This window comes from Nuphar pumila, chromosome 6 (assembly GCF_984573655.1).
Source record: "Nuphar pumila chromosome 6, dmNupPumi1.hap1.1, whole genome shotgun sequence".
Lineage (NCBI taxonomy): Eukaryota > Viridiplantae > Streptophyta > Magnoliopsida > Nymphaeales > Nymphaeaceae > Nuphar > Nuphar pumila.
Window position 1 is genome coordinate 19,922,785 of NC_143254.1, and position 19,935 is coordinate 19,942,719.

Here is a 19,935-nt window from a genome sequence, read left to right on the forward strand (position 1 = left end):
AAATTCACTCTCCTTAGTATTTGGGCTACTGCTCTTCTTCAATTGGGAGATAACATTAAGAATTGCCTTCATCATCATCTAACCATTGCCACTACAAGTGGCCTCATTTTAATCTTGTTCAAGTTGTGTATCAAGGTTAGCAACAACTTCATCCTCAGCCAATGACTTAAACTGCTTCACCAATAAGTCATATTTTTTCTCTTTTGATGATTTCGGGATTAAAGACAAATATTTGACTGCAGTATTATAATGTTCTAAAAAAATCTAATCTTTTTAAAATTTCTCAAACCCAAAATTTTGAAAAAAAAAATAAAATTTTTTATTCATTAAAAAGTTTTGTATGATTCTCGAAAATAATATGTTAGCGAGTTCATCTATTGCCACATTCCAACCATTCCAAATATTGAACGACCCACTTGAGCGTAAGTGCGAGTGTATATTAGCCTCCCAACATCATATTCAGTATAAAATCATTCATAAATATAATTTGATTGAGGTAATTACTTCAAAGACCATCACACGTAGAAAAATACGAAAGACAAAATTTATTTAAGGTTTAAGACAAATGAGAAGTTACGTAAAGATTTAAAATTTTTAAATCATATGTATAACCATTACATAAATGAAAAGATTGAATTCAGAAATATTCTCATTCCAAAATATTACAATTCTTCATACATAAAAGAATTAAATTGTTACAAGTTTATAACCATAAAAAATTATTTGGATACTTCAGTGATCGTAATAGGTAAGAGTGAAGCCTTCAGCCGCCCAGCAACCCGCACTTCACTTCAATCATCCACAAGGCTATTTGTAATATTGTAGGGCATCAACCACTTGACCGAAGAAAACCCAAAACTAAACTTGAAGAATACATATCAAGCAGTGTTGTGAAAAGCGTTGAGGAGTAGCGAGGCGCTCCACCAAAATTTGAGGCAAGGTGTGAGCCTCGAGGCGTAAAGCGTAAGCCTAAAAAAAAAATAACTTAAAAAAACTATAAAAAATATCTAAAATTATAAATAAATAAAAAATGCTTTATTGATGAAGCAACAACCAACAAGAAATAAAAATTCTCAAATAAATACTGAAAAAATATAAAATTAACATATAATCCAATGAATTCATATTCATATTCAATAAGATTTAACATATATAACTTGGAAACTAAGAGTATACAACTTCTTTTCTCCTTCTAATCTCTACTACAAAAATAATAAAAATTTTCAAGCCATACAAGATTTATACAATCTCGATATTGTACTTGCCAAACAATTCAAAGAACATGGTGCTTAAACTTTTAAATGAACAAAAAAGTTATTTCAGCGTCATGCTTATGAGTTCAGGATATATTAAAGAGTATACAACTTTTTTTTGTCTTGAATAACTTTGTTTCAAGTGAACTTGAAATCCTGTAATATGTGAGCAGTGAATGCAAAATTAAAGATTGCTAATAGGGTGCTTCGACCCACCAACTTTATTACTAATGCTGCTGAATTCACCTTCTGGGAAATAAGTGCTCGAGCTGTTGAAACCATAAAAAGAAAACATCATACTACCTCTGCCACTAAGGTTATCTTGAAAGAAAATATTGTCGTGGTATTAAAAAAAGTGCCAGATAATTTGTGATGCAAGGCTCCAAAATCTTTTTGGGAAGGCTCGTGTTGGGCATTTTGAAATGTTAAAACTTAACAGGGTCTCACATTCTTATAAAGGAGACCGCTTCTCAAGTGTCAGTGAATGAAATCCAAGGAAGAAATGTAGATGATAAAACTGCACAAGTGGAGATTGAGGGAAGTGCAATGGCTAAGACAGGGTCAGATAAGAAACGTAGAACTAAGAAAAAGACCGAGGAGAGTATACCACAGGCTAATCTAAGTGATTATGCAGCAGTGAAAGGGCACAACATAAACTTAATTTACTTGAGACGGAACTTGGTGGAGGATTTGCTAGATGATTTGGAGAAATTCCAGGACAAAATTGTTGGTTCATTTGTGAGAATCAGTTTTTTTGGTTCGGGTAATAAGCAAGACATGTACAGGCTTGTACAAGTTATAGGTAATCTTTCTTTCATTGTCAATGGATGTTTTGAACTTTGTCATTTGTTGATTATCCATTTTACAATTGTTATGTACTTAAAGAGAACATGGCATAATTGTTGATGTTGTTGCTACAGGTACTAACAGAGCACCCAAATTTCAACGCTAAAGGAGATAAGAACTCAATCGAACTGCAGACAGAAATTTCGCACAAAAAAATACCAGAAAAGAAAAATATATACAAATATATAAAGCATGTACCTCTCTTCTTCTTCTTCTTCTTCTTCTTCTGAAACCCAAGCTCGGGTTAGGTTGACAGATGAGACGAAGAGAGTTTGGAGACACCGAGACGAGAAGTGGGAGACGAGTGAGGGACTGTGAGAGAGAGATAAGTGAGAGGTGAGTGAGGGACTACGAGAGACGAGTGAGGGACTGCATGCGAGAGGGAGATGAGTGAGAGACGAGAGAGAGACTGCGAGAGATGAGAGAGACTGCGAGACAAAATGAGAAATTAGGGCCCCCAACCATAATTAGGGTCAGGGCTTTGATTTAATAACATCGAACTTTTGGTCAAATGGGGCTTTGACCCCCATTTGACCAACAAAAAGAGGCGCATACGCCTCACATTGAGGCACATTTTGCCCCGAGGCATACGCCTCAAGGCTTTTACGCTTTATATCAGCGCCTCAAGGCACAAAGTGTTACAACAATGAAGCCGTACATGATACTTCAAGTACAAGGTTTTGATGATGAACAAGTGAATCAACTGCATTTCAGCTAAGGCAATGAAGAAAGATGACAAGAATTGAGAAATTGGATGAAGAATCTTTGAAGACTAGTGTGCAAATGTTAAATTCATCAAAAGTCTTAGATTCTTATAAGAGCCTTACTTAGAGTGCATATTTCGGTTGCATTTCACCTAAAAAGTCTTTAGAAAAACTTTTCTAAAAGAAACTTTCATGAAAATCTTTTTAGAAAACTCTTTTCTTAAATTTTCGTGTTTATTAGTCAACCAATAGACTCACCAGTCGACTAATCCTTTTGCGCCATATTTTCTAAAATGTTTTTTTTATCAAATTAGTCGACCAAAGGTTTTATTAGTCGACCAGACAGAATGTCTTTTTTCTGGAAATTTTAGCAGCAGTCGACTAATGACTTTATTAGTCGACTCGACAGAACATGTGTGTTCTGAAAATTTAGCAGCAGTCGACTAATGCTTTTATCAGTCGACCGGACAGAACTTGTGTTTTTTTCAGAAAATTTTAGCAGCAGTCGACTGAAAGGTTTTTCAGTCTACTGATAATATTATCAGTCGACTAACTTTTCTTTAGTCGACTAAGTTTCAAAACTTCAGTTTTTCAAACGGCTCGATTAACAAATCAGTCGACCGACGATAACTGTCAGTCTACTAATAGCTAATTATTAGTCGACTAACTACTGTTCCAGTCGACTAATTTTGCCATTTTTTCTGAAACTTTAAAAGGCGTGTCTTTTCATTTTTCAAATGTTTTGATCGTTCAAAATGAACTGTTTTGACACTCTTTCATACCCTCAACGTATGGAAACTTTCAACTATAAATATGAGTGCATTTTACACTCAAAAGCACGGCAATTCAATCAATTTGAATCAATTACTCTTTTCTTTTCACTCATATTCATTTCCTCACTCACGTGATATTTTTCACTTCAGTTTTTTTACTTAAATTCCTTTGAGAGATAGTGAATTCGAGAGTAGAGTATTTCAACAACCTCAAAAGCCAATTGCATCTCATTTGCATTCAAAAGAAGGGCTCATAGGTTGTATTGTAAGTTGTTACTTGTTTCAATTTTCTGTAAAATGAAGGACTCCTTAGTTTAAAGGAGTTGTTTGCTTTCAGTAGGTGTGTTACTGGAAGTGGGACGGAATTTGGTCTGTATGATCTTGTAGTTACACAAGGTTGATAGTGAAAATCTCAAGCGGGTTTTGCTTGGGGACTGGATGTAGGTCGGGAAAGACCGAACCAGGATAAATTATTGTGTTCTTTGTGTGTTTGCTTTGTGAATTGCAAAATTCGTCAAAATTCCGCAGACAATTTTTAAAAGCACTATTCACCCCCCTCTAGTGCTCGTTGCCTCGATCCTACTGCACTTTCACAAAGGCCCTCGCCTTGAGGTGAGGCGTGTTTTTAATAACATTGATATCAAGTTTGTAATGGTATATTTAAAGTGTGATTCTCATCATATAAAAAATTGAGGGTCAATGAAATCCACATCAAAACATGCATATAACATTTAATCACATTTATCATTATTCATTCTATGGCATTCATGATTGTGTAAGTTGTATGCATAAAACTCAAACTCACATTTATGGTATTAAACATTACATCCATTCATATCGATGACAGGTGTTAATGAGAATATGCAATTCAAAGCATGTTTCAAAGTGAAATAAAACATAATAGTCCATGAAAATATAAACTTTCACTTTCTTTATCCCCCAAAAGACATACTCATGCCCAACTCATGACTATGATATGCATTATCTAAATTATTAATTTTCATAACATTATTGCACATGTTCATTCAGATATATAAGGAACAAGCTCTGATTCGACCTTTCTTGTGTGTCTCACTCACATAAACAAACACCTCACATGCAATAAACAAGCTCGTGACTTGTATCAACAGGTCAATTACATGACCATAAACATGTCTTTTTCATTCACATATAAAATTCATATGCAATGGCATATGTAAACCTCACTAGTCTATATATGTTCATATCTATATGTTTATGTATAAGATAGCAGTGATTCTAAAAAAGATAATTCATTATTTCTCTTGTGAAAAATCCAATTTTAGCAAGAAGTACGGTGCTCCAGTCGACTGTAAAGAGTGAAGAAGCTCAGTTGAACAAATAAAGACCCTTGCAAACTTTGACCTATAATAAAAGCCCCCTGGTTCGGAGAGACAAGTTGATCAATGACAGCGCGCAACCGATCAACCAACACCTTAGATAAAATGCGATACAGAGCACCCATCACCGAAAATGGCCTAAAGTTGGATATGTCTGATGCCCCTTGCCTTTTTAAAAATCAAAGAGATGACTGTCACATGGTATGGTTTAGGCAACCTTGCATTACGATAGAATTCATCGAACAAGTGGAGCAGGTCAGTTTTAACAATTGACCAAAAGGCTTTGAAGAAGTCGATGTGGAAACCATCAAGGCCTGAGGCCTTCCATCCCGAGAGGCCGCTAATAGCATTAGCAATCTCAACTTTAGTGAATTGAGCCTACAGAGGAACAAATTGGTTTGTCGTCAACCGCTTATAACCCATACCGTCCATGACCCCCCCAACGCCTAAGTCGACCGAATACAACCTGGAGAAATAAAAAGTAATAGCTGGTAGGCAATTTTGCTGACCAAACTGGCATTCATCGAGTTTGACCGGTTCTTACTATATTTATTTGATGCGTTCATGTGAAAAAATTGTGTATTATCATCACCATTAGCCAACCATGCAACTCTGGCCCTCAACTTCCATCTAAGCTCATCTCATGCTCTCCATTATGCAACGAGAGCAGAGAGGACGCTGATGCACTCCTGCATCTGAAGCACTTGACCCTCCAGCACACCATCAAGATCGACCTGACGTTGGGCCAGAGAGGAGAGCTCAGCTTCCCATTGATAGATGAACCTAAAGTTGTTCAGGTTATTAAAGCTGAGTCATTCCTTAATACGTTGCAGAAGACAAAGAAGCTTTGCATGGATGCGGAAGACCGCCCAAAATCCCATAGCAGGTTGAGCTCCTGATTGTCCAACCAGCTGATGCAAGTCTGACACACGAATCCACCACTCCTCAAAGAAGAACCTATGATACGCTTTGAAGCTTGTGCCTCAAGAAACAATCAGTTGTCCATGATCGGACAGGTTTCACGGCAGCATGCATGCAATGACATCCAGGACTGCGTGAAATAGTTCTGGGGAGAGAAATACAAAATCAAGTATCCGCAAGCAAGGGCGAGACCTCATATTTGACCATAAGAATTGCTCCCCTCCAAGAGGCACCGAGTAAAGCTGGTTCCGCCGAATAAACTTCTGAAACCCCTTAATGGAGGGGTTGAAAAGAACCGGTAGACTAGAATTCTGCGTGAACAACAGGCAATTGAAATTTCCTCCTAAACACTGAAGAGCTCTAAATGTATCTAAAACTCGATCCAAGTCAGCTCAAAAAGTTGGTCGCGAGGCAGACACAACAGGGTCATACACAAAGGTGAAGACGATATCTTGTAGCAACAGCAACAAGTTTGCATAAAGGGAGATAAAATAATGACCAATATCCACTATCGTCACCTTGAGAGAAGCTTTCCAAAGAACCAGAATGCCCCTAGCAAACCCAACGGCTAGTTTAAAAGCATATGTCGTACCTCTCCATAAGTAAGACACCATTGATACAGAAATATCCTCCATTTTGGTTTCATAAATTGCAACAATGTCTGAACTTTCATATCTAATCCAATTAGCTAAAAAAAAGTGCTTATATGAACAATTCATGCCCCTAATATTCCAAATACACATCTTTATGATAAATAACTAGGCAACACCCTAGGACGCCTTTGCCTGGTTGAGCGTTGAACTGAGATGGAGCCATCTTCTTGAAGCTGGGCTTGCAAATGGGCCAATGATTTAGCTCTATGAAGACTATTTGCGACCCTAGCCGTCGATTGTGCCTGAAGAACAATATGTTGCTGGATCGAAGAAAGCTGTCCCGGTGAATTTTGCACTCCTAGTGCCCGCGTAGCCTCGACGAAGGACATACCCCATATGTCGAACATGTCATCGACCCCCTGCGACCCACCCCCCAAACCTAACGAATCTGGGCAAGGTTATAGATGCACGAGTTGCAAGTAGGAGACCCCGAGCCCCCCTGAACAGACGCTTCGAGAACCTCCATGGGACATCCCCCGACTTGACCTGACAGACAGTCCATCGAACATAAAAAGTGGGTTTGTTGCGGCATGCAAGGTGAAAATGAGACCATGCAGGTAAAACCAAAAAAACACGTCGAGGAAGACCCTATGCACACCAAGACGCCTTCACACGGTAGGAATATCGTCAGAATACAAAGGGTAGAATCGGTAGAACAAAAGATCTCACGATTTTCAAAAAATGAATGGGCCCAGGATCCATCATGGGCGATAAATGCAGCACAACTCCTGAAAGCAAGATCGTGCTGGTGGCCCAAGAGTCGAAGAGGTAAACCGAATAAACGTACATAACCTGATGAATTCTCAAGGCAAGTGAACCCACACTCCATCTCGAGAACAATTGTACTCATTAACTTGTCAGGGTGAAGGTGACAACTTGCCGGCTGAGAAGAACACTTCCCGATGACCGCTCCTGGATATGAGCGATAGAACTTTGGCGAACGGCTGGCCTCACAGGACGAACAAACAGCACCAGATATCTTCAACGGGACCCATATCGATCCTATCTTTAACACCAAAAATGGAGAGGTGCCCGCCTCTAAGGGACACACATGCGCAACATCACAGAAAGATACCAAGGGTCGACGAGGAGCAGAGACTCGGTGCCTGGCCTGTGGTGAATGTTCCAACATACGAGACTCACCGAAGAGGCAAACAATACGCCAAATTCTCGAACCATCCGAGCCACACCTGTGACAAAAAACTCTTGAACAAAAGTTGCGATTAAAACAGACAGGACACCACCAGTCCCCCGGCTTCACCCGACACACATCCGCCCGTCGCCTAAGGTTGCAGAAAGAAGGTTGCCAAGCCGGTCGAACCAGAGTCCACCCCTCTAATACATCCTTGTTGGAGCACGACAAAAAAAAAGGAGCATTGAGCGACCCCTGAATCCCATTGTCTTCCAGAGCTTTCCAACGAAGAGACTTAAAAAACCATCGGACGTCCCCTAAATCAAGCGCTCATCGATGCAAGCCTCAGACCAAGAACCCATATAAGGATGCGAAGAATCTTTGAGACACTGAACGTGACCCTAACCAGAGCTCCCCACTTCCAGAGTGACACCGCGAAGGCCCAAGCATTAATCCCATCCGCCAACTCCAGGAGAGCCTCTTTGTTGTGAGAAACCGACCGACTACAAGAGAGACTCCAAAACCGATTGGACCCCTGCGACTTGCCTCTCATCATCAGCAGAGCAACATATATATATATATATATATATATATATATATATATATATAGAGAGAGAGAGAGAGAGAGAGAGAGAGAGTAATGGGACTGTGATAAATGAAATATGCTAAATGAAACACGCTAAATGAGCTTTTCAAGTTTTTTTTTTGTTTTATCTTTAAATTCTGACAGTACAGATGTGATATATTTACGTGATTTTATGGGGATCATCTCTTCAAGTGTTTGATTACGACACACGGGTGGGTTTTTATAATGTTTGAAAAAACAACGGTTCAAAATATAAAATTTTGAGGCTCCAAATATCAAAAATTTCATCGAAAACACATGATCCAGGTGTGGATTCCTCATAAATTGACTATGCCCAACACATATATGGGGTCCAAACTGCAAAAAAAAATACCGAAAGAGCAGGAAAAACCCATTTAGCACAAATCCATTACTCCCCTCTCTCTCTCTCTCTCTCTCTATATATATATATATATATATATATATATATATATATATATATATATATATATATATATAACCCTGGTTGCCCCTTAGTGGTTACTGCAGATACAATAATGGGCTGGTTTGATTGCATCTAGCCAGGCAAACAATTTGTTAGCATGTTAAGATCTGTAATGAGACCCAAAATGGAAGCAAAGTTATTAGCAAGGTATCTGCCTATATACATTTTCTAATGGTACGGAGCTTCAAAGCTATATCACAAATATCTACCATATCCTTGCAGGCAGATTTGTTTCCCAAAAGAATGCCATATTTTCAAATATCACTTACATTTGGCATTTTTATCCGGATATTGTGAGTCGAACACTTTAAAAAATTTATTAATTTTTATCTTATATACTAATTTATATATTTTTAGTTTTTATACATCCAGATATTTCACCGAAATATGTCAATAAGGAACAAAACTTTTTAATTTATCAAGAACGAGCTTCGTTACACTGGTCCAAAGCTATGTCACAAGGACACGAGTAAAATGACACGAAAACGCACCATTTTTGTGCAATTTTCTATTAACATAACATACAAAGAGACAAGGCACGAGGGCAAGTCGAAGAGTCCCTGTGACATAGGTTGGAAGTGGACAATTCAGCTATGGGTTTCATAATAATCTCCCAATAAAATGAGTCTAGATTCTCATCTAATCCCAATAATTAATGTAACGTACACACTAATAAATCCAATCCAAGTAGTACAACACCCCCTCTCTCTCTCTGGTGGCCATCTTATCAATTATCATAAATATCCATGGGTTGTAGAAGTGGCCAAGTGGGCTTGTGTAGGGATTAGTCTTACGTGCACCTAACATATGCCTAAAACCTCGTCCATAGCCCATAGATTCACATCACCAACGGATACAGTCACATATATAGAAGTGGATAGAGATTGAGCGAAATCTATGTGCTGCCACCATATTCGGCCCTGTTTTTGTAAGTTCCCTGCAGATTCGTCCTGTTTGTGGCTGCTCCTTTAAAAGCCATGTTTGTCCAGTTGGTTGAAATGTATGGCAGGCAAAAGAGAGGTTTAAAACCCTAAGTCAGCTAGATAAGTCAAGTGCTGAGTCCGTGGGCCAAGTCATAGTGCAGGAACTCAGCAGCTGAGTTGACTCGGGCTAGGTTCGGAAGTTTATGATGGAGCGGTTATGCTCAGTTGCAAGTCAATCGCCACCACGACTCTCGAATCGGGGCAGAGACTGGACCGAGTCCACAAGCATCAATGGCGTTTATGTAATTAACACGAGCCGAAGACCGGATCCGAAATCAATATGTCCTGCCATGGGTTGGTTAAGGAGTAATCGTGATTAACAACCACAAATCATTACTGATTATACCCTTATAACTCATCAGAATTTACAAAATGCGCTATACTACCATAAGGTCCATGACCATGCCCAGGTGAGTCTAAACGGATTTTACTCCTTCTAAATCAAAGGATACGCAAATGCACCTTGGTCGAGCTCGGACTGAATCCTTTGAAACCTAACCAACTACCACAATGCACCGGATGTTAAGTCGTTCAATCGTTTTAAAAAACGATCCTAAGCAAACATCTCATCTCGAACCAAGACTAAACCAAGCAAGACAAGCTACCGAGCCCACTTGGTCAATTTGGGCCTATGGACCCAAAAACTCGCCCAACTATGTTGATTAGGTCCGTTACGATGCGAAATGGCACTATCGTAATTTCATAAAACCATCAAAATTCCCTCGCCTCCGTTTTGCAACCAAATCCTGCTCGACGTCGTTAAAAAGGAAAAAAAAAATAGAGAAAAAAAAACATGTGCTTGTCTTTCTTGCTTTAAAATAAATAAATAAATTTCCAATTCTTTTTCTCTTTCCCCTCCCCTCTGATTCCGTCTCTTTCCTCCGATCGTTGCCCTAAATTTCGGTGCGATCCTCGCTAGGATTTCCGTGAAATTTTCGCCCTTCGATCCTCCGGAAAGGGGCCGATTTCGCGGTTTTCCGGCGAGTTTCGAACCCTCCACGCCTGAAAATCCTGAAAGAATTACTGTTAGTGTTAGAGTTTTCCTTTCCCACTTAGGGTCTCTCTCTCTCTCTCTCTGCGAATCGTCGTCGCTACGCATAGAGCTCGAAAAGTTGTTTTTTTTTTCTCGGCCCTAGATTAGGGCTTCTTCAGTTTGGGAGTTCGAAGGGTTTGCAGATCGTGATCCGGAGGAATCCCCGTTGAAGGAGTATAGATTTGGGCCAGGGATTCGTCTCTTCATTCTTCATTTTCTTCTTCCTTTTTGAAATTTCTGATCTTGGAGATTATAGTTGTCGTGGTGTGGAATTTGGGGTTTAAATCAGGGTTTTCGGCGTGTTGTGTGTGTTATTGTCCTTCATTTTTTGTTTTTCCCGTTGGTTTTTTTGTTAACATTTTTTGGAAATGTTGGGAACGGGGTTGCGATTTGGGCGGAGTCAGGGAGAAGACAGACCCTACAATTCCGTGAGGGCTCGCCGGAATCAGCAGCTTCAGAGGGCGATGAGGAGCGCTAGCATCCCGATAGCAGAGCCAATGCCAGCTGTAGCGCCGCAGCAGAACCGGGATCCAGAGAACCGGATTGCATCTGAGGAATGCTCGAAGCCTGCTCCTGTTCCAGCGCCTGCGGCAAGCTTGCAGGCGAGATCTCCATCCGGGAACCTTGATCGATTCCTCGAGTCGACGACGCCTTGCATGCCTGCGCAGTATCTCTCCAAGGTATGCTTATTGCCACTTCTCAGAATCCGTCCCTTTTCCCGTGCATGGATTTTGTGGTCCTTGTTTTTGCCATCTTCATGATGTTGCTTTTGTCTGGCGATCTTTTAGTATTCTTAACCAAGTTCATACCTTGAAGGAGTTTTTATTATTTTCTCTTGATTGTTTCAATATTCATTGTTTTTTGAATTGAGTTCTCTGAAATACGATTGGATCGTATTCTGAAGTTGGGTGATGTTTTTCGTTAAGTAATTTTCTCAATTCTTTTTAATGGCGTCACAGACAAGAATGAGGGGATGGAGAACGTGTGATGTCGAGTTCCAGCCTTTCTTTACGCTTGGGGATTTGTGGGAATCTTTCAAGGAGTGGAGCGCGTATGGTGCAGGGGTGCCACTGGTCTTGAATGGTAGTGATTCTGTAGTTCAGTACTACGTCCCATACTTGTCTGCAATCCAAATTTATGCCGAATCCTGGAGGACCACAACAAAACAGAGGTAAAAGTTGCTATATCTATGCATGTGCATTGATCCGTTTGTTATCACTTGCACTTGCTGGTTGATTGTTTCTCGCCTTTTCTTTCCTCCTTCTGTTGTTTCTGTATCTTAGTCTTTATGCTCATTATGTAGTTTTTACTTCTTTTGTTGTCTTCTCAAGGAGCGTTCTTATAGAATTAGCCAACGTGTAGAATGTGGCTATCATAGATGCGTTTGTATTGTCACAGGCCTGAATTAAGAGTGGCATTAAAGGTTGCATTACTGTTTATTTGCCTCTGTACAGTTGATGCTGATGAATCGTCTTGCTTGTGGAGACTTTCATGGTTTATTCTACTTTTATGAGTGTCTCTATCTAAAAATTCACACTGCTGCATGTTGCACATGATTATGTACTTATCAAACCGTCTAAAATGTCTGATTAAAGGTGATGGTAATAGGACCAAATGTTCACAGTTTCTTGTGGTCAAAGTAGCTGGTAACTATTTTTCATTTAATCTACTCCATCATCAGTTATGTTTTATTTATTGTTGCCCATTCGAGATCAGTTACAATTTATGAATTGGGTTCATTGTATGTTCATCTCCAATTCCAAAATTTTCAGCTCATTGATGTGACCAAATTTTGATTTGAAATTTTACCAGTATCTACTTACTGGTTCATGCTGAGTTGTGGTCACAGCAGTTAGGATCCTTATTTGAAGTGCACTTCTCAGGATAGTTTGTTTGCCAATAGATTGTGTGTTCAAGTGCCGTTAGAAGGAAATAATTTATCCTGTGCATGGTGTTTATGCCCCTGCATTGCCAGGGTGGTTTTGGCTAGATAGTGTACTTTATATGGCAGAGAAATGTGTGTAAGGATATTGTACGGTATGATACTGTCATGTACCAATCAATTTTCTATTATTTTATTGATATATGCTATTGATGCTTTGTAAACTTACTAAGATATGAACTTGTATTTACTGTTTGAGTTTGAAGATATAAATTTTCAGTGAAGTTTTCACACTCCCGTTGATTTAGGAATGATATATTCAATTGGGGTTGCTGCTTGAATTAATAAAAATAGTTGCTTGGTTGTACTTAAATTTCAAATTACAGCTCATGAAATGTCTTCTTTGGCTGTGATATAGGAGGCCTGGTGAGGATAGTGATGGTGATTATTATAGAGACTCTAGTAGCGATGGGAGTAGTGATTGTGAATTTGAAAGGGGTTTGAAATATACAAGGGAGCACTGGAACCGACACCATCCAGCAATGGAGGCCAGTCTTAGAATGGACAGATTATCTCTGAGGCAAAACCATGTCTCCTTTCAGGAAGGATTTTCTAGTGATGATAGTGATGCTGGAAATTCCCAATCACCTGGCTTGCTCTTTGAGTTTCGTGAACAGGATCCACCATACAGCCGTGAACCATTGGCAGACAAGGTAGGTCTTTTTCTATCTTACACTTTCATTAAATAGACTCAGGTGGGGTTTTTGTGGACTTTTTCCCTAACATATGTGTACCACAGGTTGCAGATCTTGCTCGTAGATTTCCCGACTTGAAGACACTTAGAAGTTGTGATTTGCTATCATCAAGCTGGATGTCTGTGGCTTGGTAAGTTCCATTTGATTTTTATAGCCGAATTTTTACTCGTGGGTAATGTACAAAGCAAATATTTTGTACTCTTCAAATGCCTCTGGCATTTGTTATGGTGAACCAAATACCTCCAGTTCTATACCACCGCTGGCTTGACCTTTGGGATAATGTTAAATATGGGTTTAAGATTACCATTTTACCCTAAAAAAGAATGCTCCCATTTCTACTGAAGTTCAATCCTAAATAACATTATTGTTAAAATATCAAGAATTTTGTCATTTCAAAATGTCAGAAGCGCTCTAGTGAATCAAGGTTTCCACTTACCAAGGGTTTTGTTTTTGGGGAGAACATGGGAGCGGGGATCATTTAAAAGGATGGAGTTAAATTTGCATTTTTTATACGGGTAAATTAGTTTTGTTAACACAGGTGTAGTTTTGAAGCTTGATTTGCTCATTAGATTGTTTGCTTAATCCATGCTAAAGGTTTGGTTTGCACTTGAAAAGTGTGAAAATTTTGGCATAGATTAATCAAACCATGGTTTTGTTGGGTATCACATTTTTATATCTATTTATATATTCCTTTCCAGTGAGTGCATCCACCTTTTGTTACATCTAGTATTTATTTCTTGTCTTTTATCTAATGTAGAATGCCAAAATGCAGGTACCCGATATACAAAATACCTACAGGACCAACAGTAAAGGATTTAGATGCATGTTTCTTGACTTATCATTCTCTCTCAACACCTGTGAGAGGTAAATGTGGTTTTCTTCTTTCCTTTCCCCTTATTTTCTCGACTACCTTTTCTTTTTTGTCAAATACATAGCCTAGAAAGTTCTTAGAAGTTTATATCAGCAATAATGTGATCTAGGGCCTAAAATGGTAACACCTTGGTCTCTTAGTAATGCCTGCAGTTCTGGAGTTGGACTTCACTCATTCTTTGATGTGAACATATTTAATGCATGCTTAACTATGTCACATGGGTGCGGGTACGAGTGTGGAGCAATTTCAAAAATTTTGGACACGGGGACACGACTATATATATATATATAACAATAATAAGATTATAAATTTTAAAGCAAAAACAAAAAAATAATTCTATTGAAGTAACAACACAAACATACCAAAATATAACACATAAAGAAGCTTGTGAGTGTGATAACAACCAAACTTATCATAAATCTGACTCATCGTCTGAATTAGAGGGAAGAACAAGATCGAGATAGTCCATGTTGAGAGTATGCAAATCATGTTCTCCCTCCAAGTCAAAATCTTTTGGATTTACATCCCAATACTTGTATGCAACTGTATTGACAGTGCCACTAGAACTCACCATTATATATGAAAACTGAACACAAAATCGTATGCAGTAAACACCAAAATATGTAAATAAAGTTAATAAACACTTAAAAAAAATAGTAACAGGAGCTCCACCCCTTTTACTGTGTGCCTGACAGAAAATAATAGAGGCGGGGGCTTTGCCCCTTGCCGAAAAACTGCGACTGAGTCAGGAGGCTCCAGCCCCTGCTGGAAAACTGAACCTGCCGAAAAACCAAGCGAGGCAGGGGGCTCCGCCCCCTTCCGGAAAAGAAACTGAGGCAGGTGCCTCCACCCCTCGCCGGAAAACACGAACGAAGCAGGGGGCTCCGCCCCCTGCCGGAGGAAGAGGAAGAAGAACGGAAGAGGGAGGAGGAATATACCTGAAAAGACCGGTGGTTGGGGTCGTCAGCGGCTACGGTCGTCGGGGTCTGGGTCGTCAGCGGCTACGGTCGTCGGGGTCTGGGTCGTCAGCGAGCCTGAGGGGACGAGGGACGGGTGGGGGAGAGGGAGCGATCGGCGGGGAGGGGTCTACCATCTGCCCCTCCCCTTGCGTAGCCTCTTAAGGGTCGGGCCTCGACCCCGATCCCGTCTTGGATCCGGGTCGGGTCCGAACCCAACCCGAGTCCAAATTAATTTTAATAAATGAACAAAAATAGACTCTGTCAAAGTTGTCTGAGTCCAAAATGTGGATGGACTTGGCCTCGGTGCGTTGACCGAGTCCGACACTTAATTGACCAAAGCTGCACCCCTGTCGGGGCATGTCGAAGCCGGTGCGTCGACCTTTTAGCCGAGTCCGTGTGACTTAGATGCTTAAGCATGTTATTTAGAGCAATGTCACCAATATCACTGAAATTTTGGAAATATCGTGATATTGTTGGCAATTTAAGGTCAGTCATGATATTTTTGAAATATCAACATAACTATATTATCACGATTTTTTTGCGGTATTTTTTGAAAAATTCCTATTTTTATATATTTTAAGCCCAAATTTTGTATTTTTTTTTAACTTTTCAAACATATTTCCTTATATTTTCCAAGAAAAATGATGCAAAACCTATTATTTTCTTAGCTTTCTCATTATCTTTGATACAGGTGTCTACGTTTTAGAGTAGTATTAGCAGGAACAACAACAATAATGATAACATTATTCTTAGTGGTATAGTCATAGTTTCACATTTGGTATCTTATGGACTATTAATTTTATTTTTCCTTTAGAGGCAACAAAAAGGCGAAGATAGTAGAACAGCCAAAAGTGTTAGGAGAGATGCATTGAACAATTGCTAAGTTGGACTTTTTGTTTTTGGGATGGAGTGGTGGTGTGTGGTGTGAGGGTGGATAATTGGCCATAAAAGTTGAAGCAATGTTTGGTTTATTGGATGCTCAGGACCTCCAGAATCACCTGGAGATCCTCAAAATCCTTTTGGAAAAGATCGATTTATTATTAGTGGATTCAAGAGAGCAAGCTATGACAAAATCAATAGTAGGGTGATGGATGGAGGGAGCCAACCACACTATTTGCTTAATATAAGGGATATTCTGTGAAGCCTAAAGGGGCAGAAGGGGCTCATTGCTTATAGAAGCCAGGCTGATATTATAGGTGAAGGAAGGAAACCCTCCATTTCATAGTGCCTTAGCTCTTTCCTTCGGGAAGTGCAAACAGTTTCATGAGCTTTTAGTTACAACTGTTGAGAACCACCTGTTAGCAGAGGTCTCCCGGCTAAGCTATCGCGAGACACACATTATATAAATATATACAAAATTGTTTTTTTGTACAGTTGAAAGAATCACTGAAGTAATACACTGGCATCTTTCGGTATCATCTGGTGCCAGATTGGCTGGAAACTAGTTGGGTGATACCAATCATGGTGCAGATTTCTATAACCTTCATCTGCCACTTGCAACACCACTTCCCTTCCGACTTGTATGTGTTAAGCATGCCGCCAGCATTCATCTTGAGCCAGTATCAAATTCTCCATGAGATTCATAGTTGCATTACTTATAGCGTCCTTTGTGGATAAAGTTGATTCGAAATTGTCTTTCATCCCAAGGCATGACTTGTATCCATGCGTTTTATATTAGCATGGAGTTTTTTCTTTGCAATTTAGCCATCCCCATCCTCTCACGTCAATCCCACAAGCCTCTTATCTCATTTGATCCCTTGTAATCCTATTACTTCCAACTCTGAAACAATGCATGTTTTCTATAGACAAGGCAACTCAAGCTCCTCTTGTTTATCTCAAACTCTGCTTGTCTTGCTGCAAACAGTGAGCCAAGCTTGAACACTTCAAGCTTGACTTGTTTGCCATCCCTACTGCTATTTTCTAGTCACAACAAAGCTAGATACTGATAGAGGGGGGTGATGTCTTTTGAGATGGTGCCAACCCACAAGCTTCTGGTGTAGCCATCTCCAGAAACATGTGCAGGGACCCCAACTATATATTGATATTCAACTGCAAATAATCTCCCATATATATATATATATATATATATATATATATATATATATAGAGAGAGAGAGAGAGAGAGAGAGAGAGAGAGAGAGAGAGAGAGAGAGAGAGACCATGTAGTCAAAGGCACTAGGCCTAGTTGGTAGACCCCTAAAAAGACTAGTCGATGACTAGGCAGGACTGGTAGGTACCCCAATTAAAATATAAAAAAGTATACAAAATATACATAAAAATATGTTTAATTCTTTTACTAATAAGATGTTTTCATCACACAAGTACAAAATTACATATAATTTCATAAAATATATTAATATACATAACTAGAATATACATATATATAATTGTACGCACACACAAATATATATATATGTGTGTGTGTGTGTATTGAATTATTCATAACGTATTCAGTATAATCAACAAAATCTGCTTTCAGTCTTTCACAAAAGCACAATAACACATAAATATATAAATAACATATTACATAATCCATACTACTAAATATGCTTTCAGGCTTTTATAGAAAATTTCATCAAAAACAAAGTAGCACAACATATATAAAAAACATAGTCAATTTAAATTAACTATGTATGCTTTCAATGTTTCACAGGAAAAATCCCAAAAGCAAACACACACACACACACACATATATATATATATAACTAAGCATGTTTCATCATTTCACAGAAAAAAAACACGCACACACACACACACACATATATATATATACAAAAATAACCAAATATATAATAATAATAATAATAAATGACTAAACTGCCCTCATGCCTAGGCGGGGGAAGGTTAGTCGCTGACTAGGCACCTTACTCGGCGCCTAGTCGGCAAAATTAGTACATTTTAAGGTATCCACCTAGAAATTTCAAAGACTAGGTGTTTTACTTAAGGTTCAAAATCTACAACCAATGATGATCAAACGATACTCCACCATCTACTGCGCATTTCATTGCACATTCCTTGACGAATTAGATCCGAGAAGCGATGCATGAGGCAAAAGCATGGAAGCAAGTTTAAAAATATTGAAGAATGAAACATTTATGAAGCGTCAAAGAAACATTTAAGTGAGAATGGAAGCAAAATTGAAGTAGACAAATAAAATAATCAAAGAAAAGGGAGTGGTAGACCTCTTTTTATCAAAATATGTCAGCAAAATAAATACAAAATAAAATTTTTAAATACAACAAACAACAACAATAACTACGCCTTCATCCCAAAACAATTGGGGTCGGCGATATGAACCAAAAAAGAAAATCATTCTGGGTCTTCCACATGAATCCTTCTCCTCCAATCATTTCTATCCAATGCCATGTCCTCGGTGAGGTTCAAAGCATTCATATCCTTTCCTATCATCTCCATCCAAGTCCTCTTAGATCTACCCCGACTTCTTTTAACTAATATATTTTCCCATTTCTCCATCCTTCTAACTGGAGCATCATTAGGTCTTCGCCGAATATGTCCAAACCACCGTAAACGATTCTCTCTCATCTTATTTTCTATGGATGCAACACCTACCTTCTTACATATCTCCTCGTTTCGAATCTTATCTTTTATTGTATTTCCACACATCCATCTAAGCATACGCATCTCAGCTACACTCATTTTTTGAATATGATGTCTCTTGGCAGCCCAACATTCCATACCATATAGTAAAGCGAGCCTAATTGTCGTCCTATAAAACTTTTCCTTCAACCGCAATGGCATTCTACGATCGCACAACACTCCAGTTGCACTTTTCCATTTCATCCACCCAACCTTTATCCTATGATTTACATCTCCATCAATTTCTCCATACTTTTGAATGATAGATCTCAAATATTTGAAACAGTCATCCACCGATATTTCTTGCTCACCAAGCTTCACTACACTCCCATCACTACTTCGTTGCTTACTAAACCGACATTCCATATATCCTGTCTTACTCTTACTCAACTTAAAACCTCTTGCTTCCAATGTCTGTCTACATAATTCTAACTTAGCATTAACCCCAGCTCTAGACTCATCAATCAAAACAATATCATCAGCAAACAACATACACCACGACACATTTTCTTGAATTGATCTCGTAAGCTCACCCATCACTATAGCAAATAGGAAAGGGCTTAATGCATATCCTTGATGTAACCCAACCGTTATAGGAAAATTGGATGTTACCCCTTCACAAGTGCGAACATTGGTTACTACTCCTTCGTACATATTTTTAATTATACTAATGTACTTGAGAGAAACACCTTTCTTCATCATTGTCCACCAGAGAACATCCCTAGGTACTCTATCGTATGCCTTCTCTAAATCAATAAAAACCATATGCAAATATTTGTTCCTCTCTTTATATCTCTCAATAAGTTGTCTAAGAAGATGTATAACTTCCATAGTTGATCTTCCAGGTATAAAACCAAATTGATTCTCCGATATCATGACGACCTTCCTCAACCTATACTCAATCACCCTCTTCCAAAGTTTCATAGTATGACTCATGAGTTTTATACCACGATAGTTTGTGCAATCTTGTATATCACCCTTATTCTTATATAGAGGCACTAAAGTACTCTTCCTCCACTCATTAGGCATCTTATTTGTCCGCCAAATCTTGTTAAAAAGATTTGTCAACCATTCTAAACCTTTCTCACCCAAGCATTTTCAAGCCTCGATAGGTATACCATTTGGGCCAACTGCCCTTCTTGATT

At 38.9% G+C, this 19,935-nt stretch overlaps 1 protein-coding gene across 2 annotated transcripts in view; it reads left to right on the plus strand.

Annotated features, from left to right (window-relative positions):
* The first annotated feature begins 10,550 nt into the window (after nucleotides 1-10,550).
* The window catches only part of LOC149834228 (uncharacterized), a 29,985-nt gene continuing 20,600 nt past the window's right edge, over nucleotides 10,551-19,935 (plus strand). For both annotated transcript variants that reach the window (XM_090011285.1, XM_090011286.1), the window contains exons 1-5: nucleotides 10,551-11,406; nucleotides 11,686-11,897; nucleotides 13,027-13,321; nucleotides 13,408-13,493; nucleotides 14,136-14,227. In XM_090011285.1, coding sequence (XP_089867411.1) covers nucleotides 11,095-11,406; nucleotides 11,686-11,897; nucleotides 13,027-13,321; nucleotides 13,408-13,493; nucleotides 14,136-14,227 — 997 coding nt within the window. In that variant the 5' untranslated portion in view covers nucleotides 10,551-11,094. The remainder of the gene's footprint in view (nucleotides 11,407-11,685; nucleotides 11,898-13,026; nucleotides 13,322-13,407; nucleotides 13,494-14,135; nucleotides 14,228-19,935) is intronic.